General features: G+C 45.7%; 1 protein-coding gene across 1 annotated transcript in view; it reads right to left on the reverse strand.

Moving 5' to 3' along the window:
* lrig1 (leucine-rich repeats and immunoglobulin-like domains 1) overlaps positions 1 to 3,415 on the reverse strand; it is a 29,224-nt gene extending 25,809 nt beyond the window's left edge. Inside the window, exon 1 of the mRNA XM_078091585.1 lies at positions 2,239 to 3,415. Within this exon, the coding sequence (XP_077947711.1) occupies positions 2,239 to 2,441 (203 nt within the window). The 5' untranslated portion in view covers positions 2,442 to 3,415. The remainder of the gene's footprint in view (positions 1 to 2,238) is intronic.
* Between the last annotated feature and the right edge of the window lie 17,660 nt (positions 3,416 to 21,075).

The following is a 21,075-nucleotide window of genomic DNA, read 5'->3' on the forward strand; positions in this document are numbered from 1 at the left end:
AAGCTCCACTGCGAAAAGACAGAACCCCCCCCCCCCCTCCGTCCCCTCTGTAAACTGCTCCGTAAATACGGCTCCTGGGGTGCTACTGCTGTGTTCACTCCCGTACTCCCAATTTATGAGCACGAACAGAGATAATTGCAGCAAATACATGACAGCTCAATCAGTCTTCGCCCACAAGAAAGGGTGGGACGGCTCCATTACTCCTGTAAGCCAATAAGACGGCCAAGCAGAACTGCCGGCGGTAGGTGTGCGGAGCCCCGTGGATAAGTGTACAAAGTGCTTCTGATGCCTGTGCGCGCCCCCCCCCCCCCCCCCCCCTGCTTGAAGGTAGTCTGCTTTAAGGCCGAGGCATTGTGCAAACTGTCTCTGTTAACAGGATAAAGCTACTGTTGTTGCACAGTGCAGTAAATAGACTTATATTTAACAGCACAACAGTTTCCCCTTTTGTCTGTGAATAACGTAAATCACAGGCAGCACAAACACACATAAACAACGACTAGGAACCCCAAAAAAGCAAATTGAATCTACTCAGGTAGACAGGACGTGGCGTATGGTGCCTTTATATTGGGATCAAACTGGGCCACAAGTGAGACCGTCCATACTTGTCTCTTTGGGGGTTTCAGTAATCATCTGCTAAATCTGGCTCACTTACAGGCCCCGGAGCAACCAAGCCGATTCCCTTTGAGTCCCCGGCCAACGTGGAGTGACTATCTGAAGTGGTGTGGAAATATGCAACCTAGGTGTTTTAAAAAGGTAATCCAAAGCCATAAAGCCATTCCCTTTGAAAACAACCAGATTGCGGGTTCTTAAATCTTGACCGATAAGCTTTAGCCGAGATAACGGGAGTAGACGGAGCTCACGAAAAGGACCGTATCCTTGCAGCGGTTTAAAACCCGCCGTTTTCAGACGGGACATTTGTCCCTCACTATTTGCCCTTTGTCCGCGAGGAGACAGGAGGAGCAGTGTGTGTCTGCGTACTTGCACGATAAAACAGCACTTGAACTTGAGCTAAGTGGTGCTTCAGGGCAGCGAGGCTCCCCGGGCACAAGTGCCGTTATTCATGTTTTTAAGAGGACTTTTTTTTAAAAAAAAAGTTGCATTCCTTGCTTCCCAGGGGCCGATAAACGGCCCAACACAGGAACCTGGGAGCCAGAGGAGTCTCTTTTGGTCTTTAACCCCACGATCTCAGCAACACACACACACAGGCCGATGCGTCCATGACAAGATGCCCCATTGTCACTGAGGATTCTCTAGTGCCGGCGGGGACAGTGGACGCAGCACACTGAGGCAGGAGCCCAAATGTTGATTGGGAGGACAGAGGCTCGCGTTGTCTGCAAATAAATTGTGTCATCGGGCTCGATTGAGCGCTGAAGTCTCCTAAACATTGGCGGGTGTTCCGTTAAAAAAGGGACAAATCTCCCAAATTGGCTCATTTCCTCGACGAACCAGCAGGCAGCGTTTCGGCTGATGTCGGTCTTTTCTAGAGGAATAAGTGCTATTTTTCCCCGTAAATGTGTGAAACACGGCTAGAAACAGAAACAATTGTATTACCCGTCATAAACATCACCCAATAGAGCCGAAATGTATTTTTTACGACACACGCGGGGTTTGTTTACTCACCGATTTTAGATGAATTCATTGCATCTACAAATCTAAGACATCCGAATGTACAGACTGGGACATAATAGAGTCATAGCCGCTGATATTCCTGTTAAACCCAAGTTAAAAAAAAAGGGCAGAACTTTCCACAAAGAGTTTGATAAACGCGGTACAGAAAAGTTGTTTTTAAGGGCCCACTTTCATCTTCAGGACACCATTATCTTGGATTTTAGTTCTGGAAGATCCCCGCACGTGCCCTTGAGCAGGGCACTCCGCCCGCTCAATACACGGGGACCACTTTTTGCACCTGCGTGGGGGGTCCGGGGGGCTTCTTCTTATTGGTTAACGGGGACATGAGCAGAAGTTTGTATTTCACCACCGAGTTCAACGTTTAAAGTCACTGCGGCGAGGAAGGAATAAACACTACAGCTCGCCGTTTACTGAAGACACATGTGTTTATGCAAAGGGAAATCAGGACCACTCAAATACTCTCCCCCCTTCCCACCGGGGGGGGCCCTCGAGGGCCCACTGCTTACTACTAGCTATTTATTTGCAATTCAACGTGCTGTGTCTCCCCGTTGGGCACTTTACAAGCAGTGTAATTGGCAGGTCGATAAGCGGGCTCGGGCTGGTACTTACAAGGAGACAGTCCGGACCGGAAGGTCCAGAGGCGCAGCCGTCAGCTCCCGGTCGCTACAGTCCACTGAATCCCCGTCGCAGGTACAGTTCTGGGCGCACGGCAAAGGCGAACCTAATCCAGGACCCGCTAACAGTTCGAGCGACAAAAGTAAATAAAAAACACCGGGAGAAACGGATCCAATTCGTCCCAGGGACGCCGCCATTTTGTATCCAGTTTTAATAGCGCGGCCGTTGGGCTCTCTCCCTCTTCTCCCCGTACCCGCAAACCGGGACGCTAACGCGGCTTCGGGGAGATGGAGACACACCCCCCCTCCCCCTGGAAGCGCACGGACCGTCTTATTGTACGAGGAGGGAGGCGGTCGATGGCGACTGCGGTGCGGTCGAAACGTGTCCCATCCCAGTCACAGTGATTCGGGACAAGCTCACCAGTCCAACTTTCTCCTCCGGGTGTCCAACTCGAAATCAAAGGCGACCCGCGGGTGAACTTTTATGTCGCCCGGGACTCAGACACAAGTCGTAGCGGCGCGTTCACTCAGCACCGAACACACTTTGCTTCTCGGTGACATGTCGGGGGGGTTAACGCGCAACAGCGCGACGTTAAAAGGACACACGGAGAGCGAGAGACTGCCGGTCAACAGAGAAGCGGCAGAAACTGTTTAAAACTCCAACCCGCAACACAAGTTGAAGATGCGGCAACTGCCAAGTCAAGGGGCGCCGCGCGAGGTGCCGAGAACTCCGGCGTTGATCTCCCGAGTCGCGCGCTGCATGTCGCCCGGATCTCCCCGCGGACTGTGGGCGAATAAATCCAACTTCTCTTGCACGCGCGGTCCGTCCCGGTTGATCAGGTGCGGTCTGCGGTCACACAATCTCGACGATCCGAGTAATAGCGAAATAGGGTTACGCAGCCTCCTCCTCCTTCCGACCGTGTACCGCCACCGGGACTTTCTACAGTTACTTTTCCTTTTTTTTTTGTTTGTCCCGAGTGATCGTTTCGAAGTCCCACGTTGGATTCACAACAGCAATTCCAAGGTCCGCCCATGGCTCGAGGGGATTGGTTGTTTTCGATTTGATGGACGGGTCGAGTCCTAACCCGATTGGTCGTCCCGGGTTCTCCGCGCAACGCCGAGGGGGGGAGGAGGAGGAGGGGTGTGAGTGGCCGTCAGTCAGCGGGGGTTGGCCCCGCCTCCGTTTCCCACCCCGGGGTGTGAAACCGCGTTACCGCCTCTCTCACTCTCACTGCTCACTACTCTTAAAGAGACAACCGGCGTGATCACGCTCTGTAATCGCGTTATAACAAAGTGGGATAACTGTAATTGTTTCGAGTGCCGCAACAATTCCGTTTCGAGCGGTTTGTTGGCGAGATCAAGGTTTAAATGAGAAAAACAAACGCTGAATTTCCCGCCGCGGTCAGGACGAGCAACTGGTGTCCCGTGGCTTATTTCCCTAGCCCCACTATTATTACTGCCATCAATGATGATTATAGGACTGGGGCTAATTGTACCTTCACAAGTTGACTTTTACGTACTCATCAACTATGTAAACAACTGTTGCAAGGAATGCATGCGCCCACAACTTTGCCACATTTCGTTGCCTCATGTGTTTGGTTTTAATTTGTTTGTATATTCTGGTGTTTTTCTTAAAAGTAACAATACCACAGTGTAGAACTGCTTGGTTATGAACCAAAGTCCTGCATATAAAATGTACGTAGGCAAATAACTATGATATAAAGTATACTTAAAAGTCAAAGATGTAAAATTACTATTTTTAAAATGACTAATTTTTATGCAGTATGGTCCAGAATGATTATCATCATTGATGCATTAATGTATAATAATTACTCATTTGGTAAAGGTCTAATTTACAGTTGCTTCATATACTGATAATAAAAAATATTGAAAGCAACTTGTAGTACATCTTTCGGATGAATGTAGTGGAGTATCAAGAATATTTCCCTCCAAAATGTAGTTATTAAGTGCCATAAAATGGAAAAACGCAAGTACAACAGTTGAGTTATATATATATATATATATATATATAGTTCCATTATGAAAAAATATTATATATATATATATTGTTCCATTATGAAAAAAAGATATGGAGTGTTACAATTGGCTTCATGGGGCTATTTGCCAAATGAGTGCTTTTACTCCAATACTTTGATATACAGTATTTCACAGATAATACTTTTACTCAAGTAAAACGTTAAATACCCGGCTTTCATTTGAGGTGATGAGGGAAATTTAGTTTAAATATTTTGCAATAGTAATTTCATTTAATTAAAAGGATCCAAGGTGCTTCTTCTATAACTGCCAGTGGATATTATGCAAAAATGTCTGTGTACACAGTTGTGTGCAACCGGGGGTGTGTGCACTTTTTGGCGTGCTGGCACACCCATGCATGCCTGTGTGTTCTGTGCACCCAGACTGGTCTTTTCAGCATTTGAGCGTGCCCTATAGTGGCCACGCGATGATTCTTTCCAAATGTTGAAGTCTTGCTCGTCCGTTGCCTTCGAAAGGCACATCTGCAATAAATCAGTGGCCCTGTCAGCCCCCGGGCCGCACCAACACTTTTTCTCATCACATTCTTTTCTCCTGGCACTGACAGTACGTATTGATTGAGTTTGTCAGAGCCATTGTGACCGTTTGAGGTTGGGAGATGGCCTGGATTTCATTGCTATTAATCACAGCGGCGAGGAAACAGATATTCACACCTGCAGCCCTGCAGGCAGTTTTGTGGCACAGCTCCTTGTACCTTTTGCAGGAAACAGGCGAGGGTTTCACATTGCATCATGCGTGTGTGAGTGAGCACAGAAGCCTTCAGGTGAGACCTCCAGCTCTTAGAAGCAAGGGAAATATTGTAGAAATGGGACCCTGTTAAAACATGACTTCATCGGTGATGGAAAACTGAGTAATGGGGGACGACAAGCAATTTATTTTTCCTGAAATCTTATTAGTTTGAGACGTTTGAGATTTGTTCGGAGCTGCAAAGTGGCAAATCATTCTCTGGCCAAGCTATCAATCACAGTGCACTCACCAACGAATCATATATTAATTTTGAAAGAACTTCTTTAAAATGTATAGTAGTACTAGTAGTAGTAAGGCAACTTGTAAACACTCAGATAAATAGTGACTGCATTTCCATTTCATATTAACTTCACTATTCCATATCTCTTTCATTTCGAGGCCTTCAGCACAAGCTCACAAGGGACGGGAGGTCTACCAATGCAGCCATCCCGAGTATGCGCCACCCTGCGTTTTGATGTTCCTTCGACAGATGGACCAGGTACTTTGTGGGCCTATTTTGAGACAACTGTTGACACGTCTTTTAATATGATTTATTTGCTGGATGACCAGCTCAGGAGGACTTGGAACACAAATAACTACTAATGCAGCAGGCAAATACCAGGTTCGAGTTTTGACCAATACGCCAAGCTCAGGTTATAGGATCTTTCACAAGATATGTTGGGGTATTGCCAATTTAATCAGAAGTCTTATTGAGGTTTTGCAATAGAGAAAACCTGCAATTTCTGAGTGTTGTCACAGCAAAATAAGGGGCAAATATCTTTTTTTTTCCAGCGAACATTTAAAAAAAAAAGAATTCCATCCCTTTTTTTAAGTCGGACCATTCATTATTTTTACAACGCTGAGCAGCGCGAGTGTGTAGATCCTGCATAATTTCTTTTAAAGACCTTTCATGGCAGCATCCTGACAGTATGGATGGATTTATTAACCGAGGAATGGAGATCCCTGCGAAGAAATCACATACTAAGGAGAGCCTAACCGTGGCTGGTCCGCTCCCCATGCTCGCCCCGCACCCGTTCTCCTGTGATCTGCTGTGTGAAGCTGTGACTGATGAGAAGGGTGGACGTGCGTCTGTCATGAGAGTGCATTGTAAAGAGGATAATGACTGCAGCAGATGAGCCCATGGGTTTTTTTCCTTTGTGTGGATCTTTTTAACACCAACCGTATTGCCGTTTACACAGCTGGAATGGAGTGCAAGTGTAAACGCTGACACGTCTAAAGATTTTGGGGCGGACGTGACAAAAGGGAAAGCAGTAGCTTCATAGTTGTACTCGACTCCATATTGTTCACATTTCACCTTTGCTTCTTTTCCGTCCGTGGCCGGAGGGGGCAGCGGGGTGGCGTCGGCGCTGAGGGTGCCGACAGGGCCGGTGCATGCGGACGGCCTGGAGCGATTCATCACGCTCCTCTTCCTGGTATCTTCAAAGATCAGAAACCATCTGCTGCAGCCATTCGTCAACTATAAAATGGAGAGGCGTGAAACCGGTCCAAGTCATTGCAGTGGGACTGGATGGCTAACGGGTGTTGCAGGAGCGTGGAGATGCTTTGCTAATAAGAAGCAGGAGCGGTTCGGCCATTTCTTGTCGACTCCAGGCGGCCTGCTAAGTGGCGTAATGCGCGGCCTACGGAGGGGTCGGGGGCACGAGGCAAAGAGGGGAAAAGCACAACCTAACAGATGCAGGGAGAGGGAGATGGCCTAAAGTTTGTGTGTGTGTGTGGGGGGGGGTTATGCTCCCCCGAACTTCCAACCCCCTTTCTTGGAGCAAACCCACATTCAAACTCGGCCTTCGATGTGATCCACACAGCAAGTGAAGTCTCGCACGTTTCTGGCTTTAAAAAAAAAAAAAAAAGAATCTTTCCCCAAGCAGACAAATAAACACCCGGCCAAGTAAAACCACTTCTGTGGTCGATACATGTCTCAAGAATCACATTCTGCCGGGGTCACACAAACACATACTGACTCACAGGGGGAACACAACACCAGCATTGCCGTCCCAGCTGATAAATGCTTGCGAGATGAGTGTCGTCCTCATTCCTCCATAGCGGACTGCCACTCCCCTCGCTTCTTCCTCTACCCTCTCTCTCTTTTTTTGGCATCCGCTCTCCGTCTTGTATTTTGGCGACCAATCCAAATGACCCACAATAACCTTTGGCGTTGAAACCGTCTGGCCTTTTAACACAGCGCACCTATGAGGATTCATGTGGTTCTGTTCAGACTCGGAGGACGTGTAAACCCTGCAGCTCCGCCGTGAGGCCCTCTGAAATGTCGTATGAGGGTCTGCTGTTGGTGTATATTTTGAAGAGCAACGACTCGTAAAAACAACTGCAATTGCTCAATTTCCATCTAAATTACGCGCATGTTGAGTGGATTCGCAGTGGTGTGAGGCACCTTTCAGCTGAGGGCTGAGGAACAACATGAAACATAAAAGAAATGATTCACTCGTGGAGCAATTGGTAGCTTGATTACTTTTCAATGAGTCATCGCAAATGATGAAAGAGCCGTGATCAAAATTGGAAGCCCGGTTGGGGTTATTCTGCGCAAGTTCAGCCGAACAACTTCTCTCGTTGTGGTCGATTTTATTAGTCAGAGCACAGGTCAAGTATCAGCGCTGCGTTTGCAAAGGTAGCAGCAGTTTTACGTTTTGTACTTGTTGTTAGATATAAAAGAAAAGATTTCTTTTGGCCCTAAACTGGCGTCGAGGAGAAGCAGGTCCTCCCACCGAATTACGAGATCCAATCACATACAATGTGGGGTCTCCTGACATCAATGTAAAAATCACAAACAAAGCGTGAGTGTCGCATGGTGCTTGGTGTGTCTCTAACTTTCTGCTTTGCCCTCTGACCTTTCACTCCTCAAGACAGTGACTCCCTAAACGAGCACTACGAGTGCTTTTGATTATCAATGAGTCATTTACAATTCTGTCATAACTTGATGAACAGGTATCTTACCCACGTCGCTAAGCAGCTGCTATTGGACGATGAAGAAGAATTAACCTGTCGGGATCAACGCAGCCTGTAGCGATTTGCAGGTGTCCAAACACCACAGCTCTGGCTTTTCTTCACCCTGTATTCTTTTTCTAATCTTTTATTCAAAGTGTGCGCCGACATTGACATTTCTCACCAATGCTCGTCTAACGAGGACATTGAACCGGGCGGCTCCGTGCCAAGTTCCTGTCAGTGAGGCTTGCTGCTCGGCGACCCGATGGCAGGCGATCAGCGACGAAGCGCACCAGCTCCCTAACCTGTTCCATCACGAGGGAGGCGTGGTCAGAAGCGCTCGCCCTGACTGTTTTGCTTACGCTTCAAGTCCCAGTGTCAGCTGAGAAGAAGGTATGCATTGTTGAGAGTTGGGCCAAAAATGGCAGTTCGTTTCCACGTCCTTTCAACAGGTGTTTACTTGTGTCTACAATGCTCACATCCTTACCCTGCAAAGACAAAGTTGAAGCCTCGGCTTGTTGGTTTACAGCTCCTTTGACAGGCAGGGGCGGGGAAGGGTTACTCTCTTGTGTATTTGGCCGTGGTTGTTTTAATAAGCCGTGTCAATAGAATATTTCATAAAAGAAGCAATGGCCTGGAACAGTTTTTGTTCTGTGCAAGGCGAGGAATGTGTTCGTGTCACCCTTTGAAAGGTGACTTCTGGGTTGCACGGCTGCAGCGGCCAAACAGCTTTTTGTCTGCCAGCACTCTTTGTTTCTGTGTTTTTAGTGTGAATGTATTTGCCCCAAGAAGGAATCTCATTCTCTCTTTTGTCTTTGTCTCTCCCGCTAGCTCTCATTTCACTATCTGGAGGGGTTTGAACAAAGAACATTTATTATCGTATCCAATATAATTACAAATCGTTAAACCCGGTGCCCTTTTTGTATTCAACCATGCACGTTTTACTCAAATTAGAAAAGCCATTTTCTGGGGTTTTCGGCTTAATGCAAAATCAATTGGTTTCAAACTGTGAAATATAAAATTACAAGACCGGACCTCTAACATTTCATGGTTGGTTACACATAGGTGCAGTGTTTAGACATCCACTGAGTGCTTTAATTAGCCGGCCAAATTAGGAGCGGTCCGCCAGTCTAGATTCAATTATGTCTTCAAACACACTCGATGGCAACACAGGCCGGAGGTGGAAAATTCAATTTATTTGAGGTAACCGGATACGCATTAACTGCATGGTCGACCATATGGCCTCTCCCTTGTGGTGCGTGGTATATGTTTACGAGCACTTCATTCAGTATCATTACATTATCTTAAGTACATTATTAGCTGTGGAGAAACGGCAAATTAGATGATGGGTTAACTGATGCTGCTGTGCGTGTGTGATTACCAGCTACTAATAAAAAAAGAAAGGTTCAGGGAAACGTTTTTATTTTTTTAAATTTTTTTCAAGAAAGACTTGGACACAAAAGTTTTTGCTCCGAATCACACAAATTAAAGTTATCCAATACAACAGTTCAATGCATTTTCACATTACACACTCTCTATAAATATTCTAAAGGGGGCATGCACAACACAAGATGTACCCAGTGGCCTAATGAACACAAGACTGACATTCCATCCGGGAGGAGAATGAACCCATATTAATCAAACCTTTTCTCTTTCACAAACCTGCTACTCCCCTCTCACAAACACTGCCGAGGCCCACTCATTAGCGGAGGCTTTGGGGACGCTTGTATAGCTATGTGCACCACAAAGAGAGAAAAGGCTGATCCCTCCTTTTTTCCTCTGTGCTCCCTTGCTCCTGACAAAGTAGGGCCCCGGTGAATAGCGGAGGCAAGAGCGGCGCTGAATGGAGCCGGAGGAGTGGGGCTCGCTCATGCAGAGAGCTCCCGGTCCCTCTATACCTGCCCTGGAGAAAAGACTGGCCAGCTGCTGCTGCTGAGCCTTTTTTCCCGGCACGGCTTCAATGGGGACTTTGTGAAAAGGGCCTGGACGGGGTAGCAATAGAATACAGAGGGATGGAAGTTAAAGAAGGGAGGGAGGGAAGGAAGGAAGGAAGGGAGAAAAGGGAGGGGAGCGGTGTGGGGGGGGGGGGGTGTAGGAGGAGAGAGGGTACAGAGTTTGCACACGCCCACCGTGGTGCCCCCACTGAGCACGGAGGTCCTGCGGTTGCTGTGACACAGAGAAGAAGAGCAGGTCGGTTGAATCAATCATAATGAACACAAGCATGTTATAATGGTCGGGGACGTCAATTATTTGGGCAGTTCAAAAAATTTGGAGCTTATTTTAGAGCTTGGAAATCCACATCAAGTGCTGTACTAATATTATTCAATGAGAAGGTCACTGAGGTTTGAGGGAGGGGGGGGGGGGGGGTAATCTCATTCATCTCCGTGCCATCTCTTTGGGTCTCTTCCATTACACATCTCCATCCATAATCCGAGGCACGGGCCCAGTTGATGAGCTTATACCCTCTAGCTCTTATTATTTATTCCTATCCACCTCCCTCAGTAATATCTGACTGCCTCCCTCCTTTTACCCACGGGCTGCCGCTTCAACTCTTCCGCTTCTTCTTTTTTCCTTTGCTCTGTTTCTTTGCTCTTTCTTCCCCTCTGCTTGCCCCCGGGCCTCTGCTGCTGCTGCTAATAGGATAATGGCTGCCATGTTATGCACACTTAAAACCCACGGAGTAACTCTGAGAGCCATGTGCACGTGTGAATGTGAATGCCTGCCTGCTCCACTGGGCTGCGGGGAATGCACGATGTGTTTTCAGAAGTTATTCTCTTTCCAATTCCTGCATTACCTCCAAGGTAAAACATTAAGAAAATGACACACCCTTTGCTTTTACGTTCACGGTTCCACAGAGCATTAAACATTTCAAAACCCCAGAAAGAACTTTTCAAGGCCGTGCGTCAGCCCAGAGGCTGTAACTCGTACTGTGTAAGTTTCCTCTTCTTTTCACCGTGTCAACCGATTGAATGGAGTTTATTTAAATTACGGAACGTCATCTACAGGATCTCTTTTAATTATATCCCAAAGTTAGATTTTAGTTATTTATTCCACATTGAATTCTATATATAATTATATTAAAGAAAACTTTAAAGAAAACTATAAAGCTATAAAGTTGGATTACAAATTACTTTACAGTCCCTTTAAGTATTAGGTGATAAAGTAGTTGAGGAACAATTAGAGTAGTGACAACACTCCATATCCACATGTGTTTATCAGGAAACGAGCAGACAATGACAAAAGGCCTTTGAAGCTTCCGCCAGATTCAAACTACCCAGCAGATGTTCACTGCTTCTGATGTACGTCCAAGTCCTTTACAGCGCACGGGACCTATCGCCACACATCTGCGCGGGATCTTCGGGATCCTGCAGGCCCTGAAACTCTGTCAAATTGAAACAACAGAGGGAGAGCGTCTCGCACAATGAGTGAAAGGGATACGGAGGTTTCCCTCAGCCAACGCTCTCGCCCCCGTGAAAGAGAAAGCACTGCAGATAAAGTGGAGCGAAGACAGAGGTAGAAACAGTGACGGTTTCGTGTCCAGCTGGAAAAGATCCTGATAGCCCTTAACTTTGTAGCATGAAACCGTGACTGTATTCTTTTGGAGCTGCAGAAATGCTCAAGAAATCAAACGTCTTCACACGTGGAGCCAAAATATATACACACATATAGATTAATAGACGCATGAGCATGACACTCTCTCTTAGACACACAAACAGTTATAAACGCAGTGAGCCCTTTGTTTGACATCTTAAACTCAAAAACTCATTAAGGTGAATAATAAAACTGTTATCCAAATAACAAAAGGGAATCGGCTAAGCGGTGTTTATGAACATGCCTCAGCACCTTGACAGATTCGAAAATGCTGCGCGGAAAAACCCTCCACAAATCCAGTCTGCCTCGCCATCGAAAGCGATCGCAGCATCTAACATTACACAAGGACTTGACAATGTCTTCCATATGTCAGGCTCCAAACGTGAATCCTCGCCTGCCTGGTAGCATTTGGTGTAATTCAATAAAAAGCCAAAACATCCGTGAATTAGAAGCACCCTGGTGGCGTCGAACACACAGCGAACAGATTTGTGGAGGAGGAGAGGCGTCTGAGACCCATGATGTTATAAACATGACTTTACTCCACCGCTGAAGTCATTCAACGGGTTGCGTTTATTCCTCATTAGTTCATCACCGCCGCTGACAGCAGCAGATCGTCATTCACACTCAACTGCTGCAGATCAATTTAACCTCTCGCACTGCAGACATGACAAGGTGTTTGGTTTTTACCGGCAAGGTGCCGCTACGTGTCAAACTTCCCTTATGTTCCTCCCAAGCACACACACACACACACACACACACACACACACACCCCTCCTGTGCTCAATTTGTTGTTCATATGTGCGTGGGCACCGCAGGCAGTTTGAGGCCAGGAGCGTGACAGGGCAGATGCACTTCAGTTCCGCATGTCTAACGGCAACCACATTCTCACCTTTTGTCTTTCTCTTTCTCTCTCACTCTCTTGTTTTGTTTTTTCTGTAAATCTTTCTCCTTAAAAATATACGTCGCAAATGCATTAAATAGAAACAATAACAATGTTACGATAATAATAATATAATAAATACTCGAAATAAAAAAAGAACCACACAGCGGAACAATGCTCAGCACACGCGTCTTGTGAAGTAATCAAACATTTTGGCCTCTGCTAGATAGTTTACTGCAGTCAGACTGGATCCTCAGAATAATCCATTTCTTGACACCTGTGGGGAGTCAGACACGCCGAGGTTGATTAAAACAGGAAATTTGCCGTGGAAATCAAACTCCGGGCTTAGGTGAGATGCAGAGCGCTGAAGTCTGGAGAAGATTGACTGTTTTGGATTAAACTCACTCGTCTCAAATTTCATCTTAAAATATCATACCGGCCAGAAATGTATTTGTAGCTCCTCTAACATTGTTTAACAGTAAGCGCTCGGTATGTTTTCTTTAGCTGTCTTTCAGGTTTCCATGGACATGCATGCTTGGCGTACTATTTTTCTCCACATGCCCCACCAGTCATGTGTTTGTATACGTCAACATCCATGAAAGCATGCGTGCAGGCATGTGAATGAACATTCGCTCTACAGATTGCTGACCCATTTGCAGGTGTGAATATGTGTGAGCGTGCACGCAGACACGGACAGTCCGCTGCAGCAACGTTTCTGAGGTTTCTCCAGAAACAACCCAGCTCCTTGTGCATGATTGGAAAGATTAGATAAGCCTCAGCCAGCCGTTGAAGAAACGCGTATAGAAAGTTTAGGAGATGCAGTCCCAGGCTGCATGTATCCTCCGAGCGCTTTAATGGCTACTGCTGCAGGCCGTGATGTTTAGCATCAGCGTCTGTATCACCTTTTTCACAGAGTATTTTCCCCCAGCTTCTGCCCTAGTTTGCTGAGTGCCTGATTTCGCTTCAGGGGAAGTTTGGTTCCAGGTCTTTCCTGGAAAGAGTTTTTATTTTAACCGCTGAGACCGTTTGGAAAGGAGACGCTCCACATGGAGTCAGTTTTCTTATCTCTGTTCGTTAATGGCCTCTTGCTCAGACACACTTCATCCAACGTTAAAGCTTTCAAACATGGTTTGGGGGGGGGTGAGGAGATCATGGCTTGACCACGCCCACTTATGCAACATGACTACTTTCAAAAACAACGGTGGATCTTTTAGTTTTAACGCGTCTTTGCTTCAACACTAACCATGATTAACTACCGAACGAGTAGCTTTTTGGTCATTGGTAGACAAAGAAGTGCTGGACAGGCAGGCGTCGGCTCCAAAAATGTGCTTCTACTGTGAATTTATGAAAGAAATTAACTTCTGCTGTTCATTATTAAACGGAGGGTTATTCCTCATAAGGCCAGTTTGTCATCATTACTCCTCGGGGTGTAGTGAAACCTCTGAATCAGGTGACAGTTTTATGGACTCTTGTGGAAGACACTGTCACAAGGGAGTCTGTGTGTCTATGCCAAGCTTACCCCTCCGATCTATTTCCTCCTCAGAAGATTATCCATCACAGTTTGGTCCGCTCCTCTAAATGCAGGTCAGGCCCAACAGGCAAAAAAAAGGCTGCCCATCATTCTCTCCGTCCACATATTTCCCTGAATATCACCAAATGCTACTTTAGTCCGCTTTGCAATTCCACCAGTGACAAACTACTGTGCAGGTTTGGAATGTGTGGGACAAGTCGGACATTTTTTAGTGCAATAAAATATTTTAATAAGGTGTCACCTCCGTCGAAAACAGTAGTCGGGAAAAGCCTTCGCTCAAACTTAAATCATTTTCACCCAGCTTAACCGTGTCAAGAAATCTTTTGGAAGCCTTTGTATCATATAACGTAAACCACAAATCTGCACTTCGGTGCCTGACCTTTTGAAAGAGTTAAAAGGTATTGGAATGTGAAAAATGCAATGCAGTGTTCGTCATAGCAGAAACATTTGATCCGCACCTGGGACAGGTTGCCTAACACAACCTTCACACCTGCATGCCCTGGACTTGTTTGGTGTGTATGTGCGCGTGCACGTTTCAGTATGACAAGAACACGGCAAAAAAGAAAGTGGAAACCTTTTGGTGAAATTCACAATAAAAGAAAACAACCCAAGATAGACCTATTATTTTATGCTGCCATTTTCTCCCACGCTGTTCCTAGTGGAGGTTGTGAAGTTTCTGTTTTTCAGGGGCCCCCTAGAAACGGCCTGGGACCCTCTTTTGTTCCCCCCTCTGCACAGTTGCTTTTTCAATCACCCAACAACAGCCTCAGCCTGCGAGGCATTGAGTCTTCCTCAATCACTCTTGTCTCACTCTTTGGTCAGGTCCAGGAAGGCTGCTGTGGGAACAGAGAGATCCGTCCTTTCTGGTTTTCACTTAATCTCACGCCACATTATTTAGAATGCTACATCACTCTGCGTCAAGGTGGTATGTTTTGTAAAAGCAGTCGGAGTGGTATTCTGGGTGCAACGGCCTCTGAACTGCTAGATGTGACATACTCGTGGAGGGTGAGAACACTGATGTTCATTCACAAGGCTCAGCTGCTGAGCGATGCACAGACAGATGGGAAATAAGCCACCATTACTGACTATTGCTCATTTATCTTTAAATGGCTGCATTTAAACATAATTATCTCTATTGCACAGCCCATCAAGATGGGAAAACATAGGACATCTGTGTGTGTGTGTGTGTGTGTGTGTGTGTGTGTGTGTGTGTGCGCGTTTGCTTGCAGATGTGCCGCTGAGCCAGGGCATTGCTGGAAAATTGAGCCGGTGACGTTCCTTGTGTTTTTGGGGTTGGAAATTGCCATATTCTTCACTCTCTCTCACGTACACACGCACACAGCAGATGTTTTCACGTGCACTGCTTTTTTTTTTTTTTTACAGATTGGAAATAGTCACAGCCCCTTCTGATAATTCACTAATGTGCTGTCGTGTTCGGCTTCGAACTGTAACTTCATGCTTGTTAGTCGTCTGATCCGCTGTCGGAAAGAACCACACAGCGGAACAATGCTGAGTAGCTGGTAGTCAGTGGTGAAACAAGTACTCAGGTCACGCATTCAAGGTATAGCAACACAAATACATAATTAAAAATACAGTTATAAGATAATATATTGCCATGGTACATTATTGGTATGGAAAACACTGACTTTTATTCCCTGCAGGTCACACTGAGACAGTCATTGTGGAGAGCAAAATAGCCACCAAATGTGATCTCAGAGCTCAGAGTTAAATTGTCATCTATGCAGGAAGCCACTTTAGAGTTGTTTCAGAGTTGTGTTCTTGGCCTCTTGATGAATAAAGTCCAAAAACTGGCCGATTTGGCCTTCCAAAGAGTAATAGCTTCTAAATGCACCAAATACTCAAAATCTCTATAATACTCTGAACTCTGTTGAGTTCAGTTGTGATACTATTTTTTTGTTGATATGAGGTAACTCTTTCACATTTAACACACTCCTTAGTAAAAAAGTAAAGTTTAAGTATCCAAAATAAGTGTTTATAAAGCATTAGTCATTGTTATTGATGCATTAACATGAACATGGTATTTTTATATTGTAATTAATCATTGTTATTGATGCATTAACATGAACATTGTATTTTAATCTTGTAATTAGTCATTGTTATTAATGCATTAATATGAACGTGGTATTTTGATATTGTAATTATGAAGTACTTTGTATACTGTATCCTAAATGCAGTATTTGAGTGTCACGTTACGCTAAAATTTCACAAAAAATAATTTCCCCACAAATGTAGGACAGCATTGGAAAATTAGTTTTACATGACTTGTGGCCAACGAGCAATCAGCCGTCATTGTGAAGATATGGAAGTCACCCGAAAGCTGTATTAAATGAGCTGAGCAGCTTCTATAGAAAATGCTTCACTGGCCACACAGTTGGTACAATAGACCAAGGGGAGGAAGAATGTGTGCAGCAACACGTCCAATGTGATGATTAGGCTGGATCTCACACAAAACAACCCAGCTGGAGGGTAGCTACCGGTCCGGAGGCACTTGTAGCACAGGTGCAGCCTTGGTGGCTCCCTCAATTGGAAAAAAAACAACACACAAAAAAAAAAAAGCCTCGACCCTGTGACATTTAAACAAAACAAACACTGAGCCGTGCACCGATGGCGGCCATGGTTGTTCTTTCTGTTTTACTCCTTTCTTTCTGCTTCAGCATTTTTCCGGGGCAGCCTCCCGTCTCAAAGCTACAAAGCAAACAGAGTGGTGTGAACACGGGGTGGAATGAGGGTAAACACGGGTTGTTGTGACGTGTGTGGTGAGTGAGTGACCGTGTGCGGTGGACATTCCTGATATTGAGCCTGTGGTGCTATTTTTTTTTCTTGCCGGGCGAGATGTTTTGAGAAGCCCGGTCCCCCCACCCGGGCCTCACCTGTTAAGCCATGACAACTAAACAAATGGCCTCCGATGCTGCTCAAAGTGACCTTTGACCCCTGGGCTTTGAGTTGCCCTGCAGTGTGGGGCTGTTTGAGAAGCCTTCCTGGTTCAATAACATCTCTTCCCTCGGAGCAGCTGAAGCGCTTAGCTGTTTAACACCTGTGGCTCCATCCGATGATCTCCAACGCAACTGCTGCTATCTTCCCCAAATCCGCACTTCATGGGCCGTCGTGTGTCATGTTAGTTTGTTGGTCACCTTGAAGTTTGTTTTGTTCTTGTGAGACTGACAAGTTGCATGAGGGATGTTTGTCTTGGAACCTTCAGGATTTTCAGGTAAAAGAGTAAATAAATGAAATGCCTTTTTGCATGCTTCCCAGTCTTGGATGAATTGATTGCATGCACAAATATATATATATATTTCTTTGATTATTTGTTTGTTTTCTATTTGTTTTTACCGAGCCAGTCACCATACTGTAACTGTGGCATCTCCTGCTGGGTTCCATAGCAAACAAAATCAATCATCCGCTATGTCATTAATTCATTTTATTAACTTATTAATATGAACGATTTATGTGACACAGTGCCAGAGAAGCTGATCACATTAAATCACACGGTGCCACATGCATATTGCAAAGTCAATTCAACCTACACAACATAATTTTTATGTTTAGTTTGTTCCCCACATCTCCAAATAAAATTTACTAGGTTTAATGTGCAATATATATTCCCTCGCAGAGAAATACACAATTTATGGAGCTCAAAGGTATTAAACCTATACAGATGTGTGTCCAGAGGTTTATTGAGGTAGGCTGTGTAGTGAACACTAGACATCTGCACTACTCTCTTCTTTCAACCCCCCCTCCCTCCCATTTCGACTCCTTGGCACTGAAGCCGTTTCATTGTGTACACCTCCGACTTGCACGCCTCTCGTTAAACATCTGCAGCTCAACTGGTAGAAAAATTGCTCCAAACTCACGCATGAGTACTCCCGATCTAAGGGCAAATATTCACTCACCTATACGGCATGATAAACACTCCCTGTCTTACCTCATGAATAAAATAAACAATCAACCCTCGTAGTTTATCAGTGGAAACATCTTACACACAAACTTTGATTGCTCGGGACACACAACCACACGCTCTTACTAAAGTCACACGCATCCATATTGTCTCGCTGCTCTAATCCCCTCGGTCTGGTTTGTTGATGTGTGATGTGCAGTCATTAAGATGCATAAAACATCGGTGGGCTCCTCATTCAGATCAACGCAACCTTCCACTGGAACAGTAAGGCCTGTGAGTCTGGTCTGCAGCATACCACCAGGAACACGTAATTGCTGGTATCAAGCGGATGCAGATGCACCAGAAATGTGGCAATACAAGACTAAACTGCCAAGCGCTCGGACAAACAACAGCAGCACCTGCCTGAAATCTGGGAGTGTGTGCAGCGTAATGCTTTGGCCAAAGAGACGGGATGTGTATTTCATTGTATGTGTGTGTGTGTGTGTGTGTATGTTCCTTCAGGAGTGATCATGATGAAGCAGGACTAGTATTAGGTCATCAGATCTGCAGGCGTCTCTGCAGCTGCTGTGCTTGACTGGTGGAGACATGTCCACATATGGAGGTTCTGGCTGCTCTCAAAATACTTCACTTTGCAGCACTTTGCTCCAAATTGGAACTGGAGATTCGACTTTCGAGGCTGCTATTGATCAAATGAATCAATGCAATTCTTATATATTTATTTGCCCATGAAGACTACGGTCGTGTTAAGGTTTGAGGTCTGTTATACTGATTTGGGGAAACCAGGACAACATGGATCGGGACAGCTTTTGTAAAAACACGGCTGTGAGGGAGGACGAGAGCAATCTTTGAGAAGTCCCTGTAGCTGTTGTAGCAATGCTTAGCAGCTGTAGGCCAACTCGCGACAATAAGGGTATAAAAAGTGCTTTGGGAGTGAATTTGAAAAAAAGAGAAAAGAGGGGAAAAAGTTATGGACGCTTACGACTTTATCTTGCCATCACTGCTCTGGCAATAACACAAGCTAATTTGAAAGCGAGTCACAGCCCCAGGCTACCGGAAACAGACTGGGGGAGACGTTTTCCTGGAGGAGGAACGTTCTCTTTGTAACCGGTGACGCCAGCCTCACTTGAGGCCATGTTTCACAAATGATCCGCATAAGGAGACAATGTTTAAACTGTTATGATCAATAGTGATAATGGGACAAAACTATGAGAAAAGTAAGCAATTGCAGAAATTCCCAGATTAGAGGCATTGTAATGTTGAGCGTTGGTGCAGTCAGTGCTATTTCCCATCTGGCTATAAAATTAAAACATGATTACACACTGGCTTATCAGCACTTACGTCTGTTCACTGACTCATAATCCATATGCTCACAAAGTAAAACAGCTTTCATAAACACACACACAAACATGATCTGTCCTTTATTCCCCACTTCCACAACCAGCAATCCTCCCACCCAGTCAACCAGTATCAGTGGAGATGCTCTCCCGCCAAAGTTGATGGGTGCGAATCTGTGTTTAGCGAAGACAGATGTGCATTTTGAGATTGTATTGAGAGTACAGCAGGTCAATAAATATTTGATGACAGTCGATGATCTCCTGACCTTCACACACACACACACACACACAGGGCCGGATGAATTATTAAGAGCAGAGCTGTCAGTCACCAGCGCCGGGCCAGCTCCCGGTGGAATAGAGAGGGAGGGCTATCTGTGATCACATCTCGCTCAGGTGTCAATCGCCAGACCACCACCTGCTGATTGGACACTTTGACCCAGAGGGAAGGCTTCTGTTGGCTCAGTGGGATTATCTCAATGTGAGGGCTGAAGCGGATTCAGAACGAATAGATGGATGACAGAGTTATCGATGTACAGATAAATTAGAAACTTCCCTTTTCATCTTCTAGCCCGACAATGGATGCTTGCCTCCGTCGTGACATCCCAAGACCAACGAGATGATTTTATCCGTGTAGCTCTAGGAATGCATGCTGCCCCACGTGGATTCATCATGTCCAACTGAGGCAAATGCCTTCTAAGAGACTCCTGCTTTAATGTTTGGGATTTCTTGCGTGGTTCAGAGGTTCTGTGGTCTCATGGCCCTGCAAAGGACACCAGACTATCGAATCGATCGTGACCTGTTCAGCTTTGTTTGGGTGGAGCCCTCCGACTTCACCACCCAGCTGTTAGAGGCTGCTGTGTTTGTGCTGGTCCACATGGATCAATCAATGAGTGTGTGTGGAGGCAAGTGGGCCTCCTGCCGAGAATGTGCTTTGGTGCCTGCTTTCATCTTTGAATATTTGTGTGTGAATTAGAGCAGAGTGTGTTTATGTGTGTGTGTGTGTGCGCGTGCCCGTGTCTGTGTGGACTTGTGTATCCGTCAGCTTTTCCGCAGGCCTGTGGTCCAGGAGGCTGGCTCGGCCCGGAGTAACCTTCTCGCATGAAGCTGCCGCATGTGATACTTCCTCAGGCCTTGGCCAAACATCACCCGATCCCTCGTCCAACACTCACAGGCTGATCCCCCTCCGTCCCCCGTGTTCCCTTTTCGTACTCCTACTGCCACCTCACCGCCGCCCCTTCCCTTCTTTCCGCACTGCAGTCCCCACCCCACCGGGCTCCCTCTGCTCCAAGTGGCCCGGCCAACAGCTGGGCTCAACCTTTGCTGTGTTTGGCTGTGGCCGGATGCTGTAGCGGGGCCTGATGGGACCGAGGCCGGCTGCTCCGATCATACAAAATTGTGTCTCGGATGCGACACAAGCAACTGGCTCCTTTTATAAACTATGGTTTCACCAAAAGATTAAACTCTTTGTTTAACGTTCAATAAAAAAATCAGTATCTTCTTGTTGAGGGATTTTCTGGAGCAGTTCAACTTAGCTAAGATTGGCAAACATGCATACATGTTTAATATCACTTTAAAATGACTAGGGCACTCCTAGTGTAATTTCTTATACTCTACTTAGGCTTTAGTTGTGGATTGAAACTTCTAATACAGTACAACTTTTACTTTTTTTTAAATTTTCACTTTATTTATTTACCTCACTTTTATTGCTGTTGTATTCTAATTTACTATAGTGTAGTAATTGCTATTACATTCTTCATATATGTGTATAGTTTTATTCTATTGTTTTTTCTTTGCTATTCTTCTGTTGTAATGTTTAATGAAACTGTGGTATAATAATTGTCTTCTGG

Source organism: Gasterosteus aculeatus, chromosome 17 (assembly GCF_964276395.1).
Source record: "Gasterosteus aculeatus chromosome 17, fGasAcu3.hap1.1, whole genome shotgun sequence".
NCBI lineage: Eukaryota > Metazoa > Chordata > Actinopteri > Perciformes > Gasterosteidae > Gasterosteus > Gasterosteus aculeatus.